The sequence below is a fragment of the Engystomops pustulosus genome, unplaced genomic scaffold (genome assembly GCF_040894005.1).
Source record: "Engystomops pustulosus unplaced genomic scaffold, aEngPut4.maternal MAT_SCAFFOLD_257, whole genome shotgun sequence".
Lineage (NCBI taxonomy): Eukaryota > Metazoa > Chordata > Amphibia > Anura > Leptodactylidae > Engystomops > Engystomops pustulosus.
The window spans coordinates 1,856-13,226 of record NW_027285136.1 but is presented as its reverse complement, the minus strand read 5'-3'; the positions used below and the strand labels follow the sequence as shown (position 1 = coordinate 13,226).

The following is an 11,371-nucleotide window of genomic DNA, read 5'->3' as shown; positions in this document are numbered from 1 at the left end:
ATAATCTGGACATTATAAAGCTGTGATATCAGGTGTATGTAATAATCTGGACATTATAAAGCTGTGATATCAGGTGTATGTAACAATCTGGACATTATAAAGCTGTGATATCAGGTGTATGTAATAATCTGGACATTATAAAGCTGTGATATCAGGTGTATGTAACAATCTGGACATTATAAAGCTGTGATATCAGGTGTATGTAACAATCTGGACATTATAAAGCTGTGATATCAGGTGCATGTAATAATCTGGACATTATAAAGCTGTGATATCAGGTGTATGTAATAATCTGGACATTATAAAGCTGTGATATCAGGTGCATGTAATCATCTGGACATTATAAAGCTGTGATATCAGGTGTATGTAATAATCTGGACATTATAAAGCTGTGATATCAGGTGTATGTAATAATCTGGACATTATAAAGCTGTGATATCAGGTGTATGTAATAATCTGGACATTATAAAGCTGTGATATCAGGTGTATGTAACAATCTGGACATTATAAAGCTGTGATATCAGGTGTATGTAATAATCTGGACATTATAAAGCTGTGATATCAGGTGCATGTAATAATCTGGACATTATAAAGCTGTGATATCAGGTGCATGTAATAATCTGGACATTATAAAGCTGTGATATCAGGTGCATGTAATAATCTGGACATTATAAAGCTGTGATATCAGGTGTATGTAATAATCTGGACATTATAAAGCTGTGATATCAGGTGTATGTAATAATCTGGACATTATAAAGCTGTGATATCAGGTGCATGTAATAATCTGGACATTATAAAGCTGTGATATCAGGTGTATGTAATAATCTGGACATTATAAAGCTGTGATATCAGGTGTATGTAATAATCTGGACATTATAAAGCTGTGATATCAGGTGTATGTAATAATCTGGACATTATAAAGCTGTGATAATATCAGTGGGGGTTTTCCTTTCCGCCCTCCATGAGTCGATGTTATAATCATGTGCCGGGGAGGAGGGGGCACAGAAGGGTGCGAGCAGCTGCAGGAGCAGAGCAGCCCCCGACCCCCTGAGGTCTCTTCCACGGTGGTGGCACAGGAGACGGATGAGTGTATGGTGCTTGTTCCGGAGATCTATCCATGGTTGTCCTACAGGAGAAGGATCCATGATGATGGTCATAAAGCCCAAGGACCAGATCTGGGAACTTCAGAACTTCTCTTTGAGGATTTCAACTTTACACCAATCAGATGAACTTCTGCTTCTTCAGTGACCCCCCCTCTTTCTGCTGATTGGAAGAGCTCCGGACACCTGTGCGGGGGCCCTGCTATATATGTGACACCGGGCGGGGTGAGGGTAATGCTGCTCTTCCGTCCCGGATCCTGTCCTTTCCCCTGTCCCCCTTTTTTTCTTCTCCTGACATTTCCTGGCTTCTGATGTCCTCTTCTCCTGGACCCTGATGTCCTCTTCTCCAGGACCCTGATGTCCTCTTCTCCAGGACCCTGATCTCCTCTTCTCCTGGACCCTGATGTCCTCTTCTCCAGGACCCTGATGTCCTCTTCTCCAGGACCCTGATGTCCTCTTCTCCAGGACCCTGATCTCCTCTTCTCCAGGACCCTGATCTCCTCTTCTCCAGGACCCTGATGTCCTCTTCTCCAGGACCCTGATGTCCTCTTCTCCTGGACCCTGATGTCCTCTTCTCCAGGACCCTGATGTCCTCTTCTCCAGGACCCTGATCTCCTCTTCTCCTGGACCCTGATGTCCTCTTCTCCTGGACCCTGATGTCCTCTTCTCCAGGACCCTGATGTCCTCTTCTCCTGGACCCTGATCTCCTCTTCTCCTGGACCCTGATCTCCTCTTCTTCTCCTGGACCCTGATGTCCTCTTCTCCTGGACCCTGATGTCCTCTTCTCCTGGACCCTGATCTCCTCTTCTCCAGGACCCTGATCTCCTCTTCTCCTGGACCCTGATGTCCTCTTCTCCTGGACCCTGATGTCCTCTTCTCCAGGACCCTGATGTCCTCTTCTCCTGGACCCTGATGTCCTCTTCTCCTGGACCCTGATGTCCTCTTCTCCTGGACCCTGATGTCCTCTTCTCCTGGACCCTGATGTCCTCTTCTTCTCCAGGACCCTGATCTCCTCTTCTTCTCCAGGACCCTGATCTCCTCTTCTCCAGGACCCTGATCTCCTCTTCTCCTGGACCCTGATGTCCTCTTCTCCTGGACCCTGATGTCCTCTTCTCCAGGACCCTGATGTCCTCTTCTCCTGGACCCTGATCTCCTCTTCTCCTGGACCCTGATCTCCTCTTCTTCTCCTGGACCCTGATGTCCTCTTCTCCTGGACCCTGATGTCCTCTTCTCCTGGACCCTGATCTCCTCTTCTCCAGGACCCTGATCTCCTCTTCTCCTGGACCCTGATGTCCTCTTCTCCTGGACCCTGATGTCCTCTTCTCCAGGACCCTGATGTCCTCTTCTCCTGGACCCTGATGTCCTCTTCTCCTGGACCCTGATGTCCTCTTCTCCTGGACCCTGATGTCCTCTTCTCCTGGACCCTGATGTCCTCTTCTTCTCCAGGACCCTGATCTCCTCTTCTTCTCCAGGACCCTGATCTCCTCTTCTCCAGGACCCTGATCTCCTCTTCTCCAGGACCCTGATCTCCTCTTCTTCTCCAGGACCCTGATCTCCTCTTCTTCTCCAGGACCCTGATCTCCTCTTCTTCTCCAGGACCCTGATCTCCTCTTCTTCTCCAGGACCCTGATCTCCTCTTCTTCTCCTGGACCCTGATCTCCTCCTCTTCTCCAGGACCCTGATCTCCTCTTCCGGACCATGATTTTATCTTCTACTGGTCCCTGATCTCCTCTTCTCCAGGACCCTGATCTCTTCTTCGCTTGGACAATGATCTCCTTTTTTTGGACCCTGATGTCCTCTTTGCATGGACCCTGATCTCCTTTTTTGGACCCTGATCTCTTCTCCTGGATTCTGATCTCCTTCTCTTCTGGACCCTGATTTCCTCGTTCCTTTCCTCTTCTTCTAAACATTGATCTCCTCTTCTCCTTCCCTCCTGGGAGTCTCCATGGATCCGCTGTCTCATCCTCTCCGGGACTTGGAGATGCCTGGGGACGCCTCTCTGGGCTCCTTCTCTGATGACTTCTATGACGACCCCTGTTTTAACACGTCTGACATGCGGTTCTTCGAGGACCTGGACCCCCGGCTGGTGCACGTCTCCCTCTTGAAGCCCGAGGAGCACCCGGAGGACGAGCACGTCCGGGCCCCCAGCAGCCACCACCAGGCCGGCCGATGTCTGCTGTGGGCGTGCAAGGCTTGTAAGAGGAAGACCACCAGCTCCGACCGCAGGAAGGCGGCCACCATGAGGGAGCGCAGGCGGCTCAGCAAAGTCAACGAGGCCTTCGAGACCCTGAAGAGATGCACGAGCAGTAACCCCAACCAGAGGCTCCCCAAGGTGGAGATCCTGCGCAACGCCATCCGCTACATCGAGGGGCTTCAGGCCCTGCTCCGGGGCCAAGAGGAACCCTACTACCCTGGGCTGGAGCCCTACAGTGCCGACTCCGACTACTCCAGCCCCCGCTCCAACTGCTCCGACGGTATGGTAAGTGACAGCACAAGAGAAACCACAGGGGGGAAGCCCAGAGAGGCAACCTCAAGAGACAGTCCCTGGTGACAACCCATAGAGACAGCCCCGATTGAAGACCCTAAGAGACAGCATGGGTGACAGTGCCAAAAGACAGCCCCTAGAGACAGCCCTGGGTGAAAACCCATAGAGACAGCCCAGGGTGACAGCCCATAGAGACAGCCCATAGAGACAGCCCAGGGTGACAGTCCATAGAGACAACCCAGGGTAACAACAGAGAGTGTCAACCCAGGGTGACAGCCCATAGAGACAGCCCATAGAGACAGCCCAGGGTGACAGCCCCCGGTAACAACCCATAGGGGCACATTTACTTACCCGGTCCAGTCGCGATCCAGCGGCGGGTTCTCCGACGCTGATTCGGGTTCTGCCGGGATTCACTAAGGTCCATGCGCCGATATTCACCATGTTTCGCTGCTGCGCCGAGGTCCGCCGGAGTTCACCTGCTTTTTTCTGGTGTATGTGAGTGGCTTTTTAAATTCCGCGGTTTTTCCGAATCCTTCGGGTTGTCCGGTGGCCACGCCCCCGATTTCTGTCACGCGAAAGTCGGCGCGATTGCGCCAAAAATCGATCGCGTGCGCCACAATCCTGTGAAATACAGCGCAAAACGGAAATATTTGGGAAAAACCCGACGGATTCGCGGCTTCGGACCCTTAGTAAATGTGCCCCACAGTGTCAACCCAGGGTGACAGCCCAGGATGACAGCCCCGGGTGACAGCCCATAGAGACAGCCCAGGGTGACAGCCCATAGACAGCCCAGGGTGACAGTCCATAGAGACAGCCCCGGGTAACAACCCATAGTGTCAACCCAGGGTGAGAGCCCATAGAGACAGCCCAGGGAGACAGCCCAGGGTGAGAGCCCATAGAGACAGCCCAGGGTGACAGCCCCGGGTGACAGCCCCGGGTGACAGCCCAGGGTGACAGCCCATAGAGACAGCCCAGGGTGAGAGCCCATAGAGACAGCCCAGGGTGACAGCCCATAGAGAAAGCCCAGGGTGACAGCCCAGGATGACAGCCCCGGGTGACAGCCCATAGAGACAGCCCAGGGTGACAGCCCATAGACAGCCCAGGGTGACAGTCCATAGAGACAGCCCCGGGTAACAACCCATAGTGTCAACCCAGGGTGAGAGCCCATAGAGACAGCCCAGGGAGACAGCCCAGGGTGAGAGCCCATAGAGACAGCCCAGGGTGACAGCCCCGGGTGACAGCCCCGGGTGACAGCCCAGGGTGACAGCCCATAGAGACAGCCCAGGGTGAGAGCCCATAGAGACAGCCCAGGGTGACAGCCCATAGAGAAAGCCCAGGGTGACAGCCCCGGGTGACAGCCCAGGGTGACAGCCCATAGAGACAGCCCAGGGTGACAGCCCATAGAGACAGCCTAGGGTGACAGCCCATAGAGAAAGCCCAGGGTGACAGCCCATAGAGACAGCCCAGGGTGACAGCCCATAGAGACAGCCCAGGGTGACAGCCCATAGAGAAAGCCCAGGGTGACAGCCCATAGAGAAAGCCCCGGGTGACAGCCCATAGAGACAGCCCCGGGTGACAGCCCATAGAGACAGCCCAGGGTGACAGCCCATAGAGACAGCCCAGGGTGACAGCCCATAGAGACAGCCCAGGGTGACAGCACATAGAGACAGCCCATAGAGACAGCCCAGGGTGACAGCCATAGAGACAGCCCAGGGTGACAGCCCATAGAGAAAGCCCAGGGTGACAGTCCATAGAGACAGCCCATAGAGAAAGCCCAGGGTGACAGCCCATAGAGACAGCCCAGGGTGACAGCCCATAGAGACAGCCCAGGGTGACAGCACATAGAGACAGCCCATAGAGACAGCCCCGGGTGACAGCCCATAGAGACAGCCCATAGAGACAGCCCCGGGTGACAGCACATAGAGACAGCCCATAGAGACAGCCCCGGGTGACAGCCCATAGAGACAGCCCATAGAGACAGCCCCGGGTGACAGCACATAGAGACAGCCCATAGAGACAGCCCCGGGTGACAGCACATAGAGACAGCCCATAGAGACAGCCCCGGGTGACAGCCCATAGAGACAGCCCATAGAGACAGCCCCGGGTGACAGCACATAGAGACAGCCCATAGAGACAGCCCCGGGTGACAGCCCATAGAGACAGCCCATAGAGACAGCCCCGGGTGACAGCACATAGAGACAGCCCCGGGTGACAGCACATAGAGACAGCCCATAGAGACAGCCCCGGGTGACAGCACATAGAGACAGCCCATAGAGACAGCCCCGGGTGACAGCACATAGAGACAGCCCCGGGTGACAGCACATAGAGACAGCCCATAGAGACAGCCCCGGGTGACAGCACATAGAGACAGCCCATAGAGACAGCCCCGGGTGACAGCACAGGTCCTGGAAGCATCTGTCCTGCCATATAATATATCACTATGGGGAGTATATGTCTGTATATAAAAGAGTCTGGGACTCCACACATCCCATAGTGAAGCCCTCAGGTCTGTATTGGAAATATTCAGTAATGGATTATAATGCAGGCGCCCGGGGCCCAAGCCTTCTAAGGGGCCCATCGCCACCCAAACCACCCACTAAAGTTTATATTGAGAAGGACCTTCCACCATTAAATCCTCATATATCTGCTCCTGCTCCCAATACTCCCAATGTACATAAGAGACATTTCAGGACCTTTGAAGGTCCTGAAACCGAATATTGAAAGCAGCAGTAGGGACTCGTCCTCCATTCCCCAAGAAGCTTCTAGTCCCAGATGTAGGAAGTGACTCCAGACCATCCCTACAGCCCAGGGCCAGGATGAAGGACTGTAAACCCAGCACTGTCCTGCTGGAGAGCGCCCCCTCTGGCAGGATCTGCTCCTCTTTGAGCTTCCTAGGCCCTGGCTTTAAAAAATACCCACATGAGCCTGAGGGGCTCCAGATTCCACTAATATCCATGGAGCCGGAGCCCCTCGGGTGCATCTGACTGATTTTAAAGGCCTTTTAAGTAAAAACCAGGAAATAAGAAAAATAATTCTGCCAAAGGGGTCAGTGCTTGGTTTACAATCCTTCATCCTGGAGGTAGATATTATACACAACTCTGCCCCCTCTTGTTCAAATTTGTCTTTATTTTTATTGTTCTACTTAAAAACATATAATTATAATGTATATAGAGGCGGGGGGGCTGATATTATATGATATATCAGTGCGGGGGGGGGGGGGGAGATGATATTATATGATATATCAGTGCGGGGGGGGGGGGGGAGATGATATTATATGATATATCAGTGCGGGGGGGAGATGATATTATATGATATATCAGTGCGGGGGGAGATGATATTATATGATATATCAGTGCGGGGGGGGGGGAGATGATATTATATGATATATCAGTGCGGGGGGGGGGATGATATTATATGATATATCAGTGCGGGGGGAGATGATATTATATGATATATCAGTCCGGGGGGAGATGATATTATATGATATATCAGTGCGGGGGGGGGGGAGATGATATTATATGATATATCAGTGCGGGGGGGAGATGATATTATATGATATATCAGTGCGGGGGGAGATGATATTATATGATATATCAGTGCGGGGGGGGGGGGATGATATTATATGATATATCAGTGCGGGGGGGGGGATGATATTATATGATATATCAGTGCGGGGGGGGGGATGATATTATATGATATATCAGTGCGGGGGGGGGGGATGATATTATATGATATATCAGTGCGGGGGGGGATGATATAATATGATATATCAGTGCGGGGGGGGGGATGATATTATATGATATATCAGTGCGGGGGGGGGGGATGATATTATATGATATATCAGTGCGGGGGGGGGGATGATATTATATGATATATCAGTGCGGGGGAGATGATATTATATGATATATCAGTGCGGGGGGGGGGGATGATATTATATGATATATCAGTGCGGGGGGGGGGATGATATTATATGATATATCAGTGCGGGGGGGGGAGATGATATTATATGATATATCAGTGCGGGGGGGGGGAGATGATATTATATGATATATCAGTGCGGGGGGGGGGGAAGATGATATTATATGATATATCAGTGCGGGGGGATGATATTATATGATATATCAGTGCGGGGGGGAGATAGATATTATATGATATATCAGTGCGGGGGAGATGATATTATATGATATATCAGTGCGGGGGGGGATGATATTATATGATATATCAGTGCGGGGGGGGGGGGGGTGATATTATATGATATATCAGTGCAGGGGAGATGATATTATATGATATATCAGTGCGGGGGGAGATGATATTATATGATATATCAGTGCAGGGGAGATGATATTATATGATATATCAGTGCGGGGGGGGGGGTGATATTATATGATATATCAGTGCGGGGGAGAGATGATATTATATGATATATCAGTGCGGGGGGGGATGATATTATATGATATATCAGTGCGGGGGGAGATGATATTATATGATATATCAGTGCGGGGGGAGATGATATTATATGATATATCAGTGCGGGGGGGGATGATATTATATGATATATCAGTGCGGGGGGGGATGATATAATATGATATATCAGTGCGGGGGGGATGATATAATATGATATATCAGTGCGGGGGGATGATATTATATGATATATCAGTGCGGGGGGGGAGATGATATTATATGATATATCAGTGCGGGGGGGGGGATGATATTATATGATATATCAGTGCGGGGGGAGATGATATTATATGATATATCAGTGCGGGGGGGGGGGATGATATTATATGATATATCAGTGCGGGGGGAGATGATATTATATGATATATCAGTGCGGGGGGGAGATGATATTATATGATATATCAGTGCGGGGGGAGATGATATAATATGATATATCAGTGCTGGGGGGGATGATATTATATGATATATCAGTGCGGGGGGAGATGATATTATATGATATATCAGTGCGGGGGGGGGATTATATAATATGATATATCAGTGTGGGGGGAGATGATATTATATGATATATCAGTGCGGGGGAGATGATATTATATGATATATCAGTGCGGGGGGGGGGGATGATATTATATGATATATCAGTGCGGGGGGGGGGGGGATGATATTATATGATATATCAGTGCGGGGGGGGGGGGATGATATTATATGATATATCAGTGCGGGGGGGGGATGATATTATATGATATATCAGTGCGGGGGGGAGATGATATTATATGATATATCAGTGCGGGGGGAGATGATATTATATGATATATCAGTGCGGGGGGGATGATATTATATGATATATCAGTGCGGGGGGGGATGATATAATATGATATATCAGTGCGGGGGGGGGATGATATAATATGATATATCAGTGCGGGGGGATGATATTATATGATATATCAGTGCGGGGGGGAGATGATATTATATGATATATCAGTGCGGGGGAGGGGATGATATTATATGATATATCAGTGCGGGGGGAGATGATATTATATGATATATCAGTGCGGGGGGGGGGGATGATATTATATGATATATCAGTGCGGGGGGAGATGATATTATATGATATATCAGTGCGGGGGGGGAGATGATATTATATGATATATCAGTGCGGGGGGAGATGATATAATATGATATATCAGTGCTGGGGGGGATGATATTATATGATATATCAGTGCGGGGGGAGATGATATTATATGATATATCAGTGCGGGGGGGGGGATTATATAATATGATATATCAGTGTGGGGGGAGATGATATTATATGATATATCAGTGCGGGGGAGATGATATTATATGATATATCAGTGCGGGGGGGGGGGATGATATTATATGATATATCAGTGCGGGGGGGGGGGGGATGATATTATATGATATATCAGTGCGGGGGGGGGGATGATATTATATGATATATCAGTGCGGGGGGGGATGATATTATATGATATATCAGTGCGGGGGGGAGATGATATTATATGATATATCAGTGCGGGGGGGGAGATGATATTATATGATATATCAGTGCGGGGGGGGGGGGAGATGATATTATATGATATATCAGTGCGGGGGGGGGGGGGAGATGATATTATATGATATATCAGTGCGGGGGGGGGGATGATATTATATGATATATCAGTGCGAGGGAGAGATGATATTATATGATATATCAGTGCGGGGGGGAGATGATATTATATGATATATCAGTGCGGGGGAGATGATATTATATGATATATCAGTGCGGGGGAGATGATATTATATGATATATCAGTGCGGGGGGGATGATATTATATGATATATCAGTGCGGGGGGTAGATGATATTATATGATATATCAGTGCGGGGGGGGGATGATATTATATGATATATCAGTGCGGGGGGGGATGATATTATATGATATATCAGTGCGGGGGCAGATGATATTATATGATATATCAGTGCGGGGGGAGATGATATTATATGATATATCAGTGCGGGGGGGATGATATTATATGATATATCAGTGCGGGGGCAGATGATATTATATGATATATCAGTGCGGGGGGAGATGATATTATATGATATATCAGTGCGGGGGGGGGGGGGGGGGAGATGATATTATATGATATATCAGTGCGGGGGAGATGATATTATATGATATATCAGTGCGGGGGAGATGATATTATATGATATATCAGTGCTGGGGGGGAGATGATATTATATGATATATCAGTGCGGGGGGAGATGATATTATATGATATATCAGTGCGGGGGGAGATGATATATATGATATATCAGTGCGGGGGGGGATGATATTATATGATATATCAGTGCGGGGGGGGGGGATGATATTATATGATATATCAGTGCGGGGGGGAGATGATATTATATGATATATCAGTGCGGGGGGATGATATTATATGATATATCAGTGCGGGGGGGAGATGATATTATATGATATATCAGTGCGGGGGGGGGGGGGGAGATGATATTATATGATATATCAGTGCGGGGGGGGGGGGAGATGATATTATATGATATATCAGTGCGGGGGGAGATGATATTATATGATATATCAGTGCGGGGGGAGATGATATTATATGATATATCAGTGCTGGGGGGGAGATGATATTATATGATATATCAGTGCTGGGGGGAGATGATATTATATGATATATCAGTGCGGGGGGGGAGATGATATTATATGATATATCAGTGCGGGGGGGGGAGATGATATTATATGATATATCAGTGCTGGGGGGGAGATGATATTATATGATATATCAGTGCGGGGGGGGAGATGATATTATATGATATATCAGTGCTGGGGGGGAGATGATATTATATGATATATCAGTGCGGGGGGAGATGATATTATATGATATATCAGTGCGGGGGGGAGATGATATTATATGATATATCAGTGCGGGGGGAGATGATATTATATGATATATCAGTGCGGGGGGAGATGATATTATATGATATATCAGTGCGGGGGGGAGATGATATTATATGATATATCAGTGCTGGGGGGGAGATGATATTATATGATATATCAGTGCGGGGGGAGATGATATTATATGATATATCAGTGCGGGGGGGAGATGATATTATATGATATATCAGTGCGGGGGGAGATGATATTATATGATATATCAGTGCGGGGGGGGGGAGATGATATTATATGATATATCAGTGCGGGGGGATGATATTATATGATATATCAGTGCGGGGGGGGGGATGATATTATATGATATATCAGTGCGGGGGGGGGAGATGATATATTATATGATATATCAGTGCGGGGGGAGATG

General features: G+C 48.8%; 1 protein-coding gene across 1 annotated transcript; it reads left to right on the top strand.

Annotated features, from left to right (window-relative positions):
• Positions 1-1,075: 1,075 nt before the first annotated feature.
• On the top strand, positions 1,076-3,579 carry MYOD1 (myogenic differentiation 1; the record flags this gene model as incomplete). Its single annotated transcript, XM_072132184.1, has 1 exon — positions 1,076-3,579. A coding segment is annotated over exon 1 (534 nt), but the record flags the coding sequence as incomplete, so codon positions are not given.
• Positions 3,580-11,371: the final 7,792 nt, after the last annotated feature.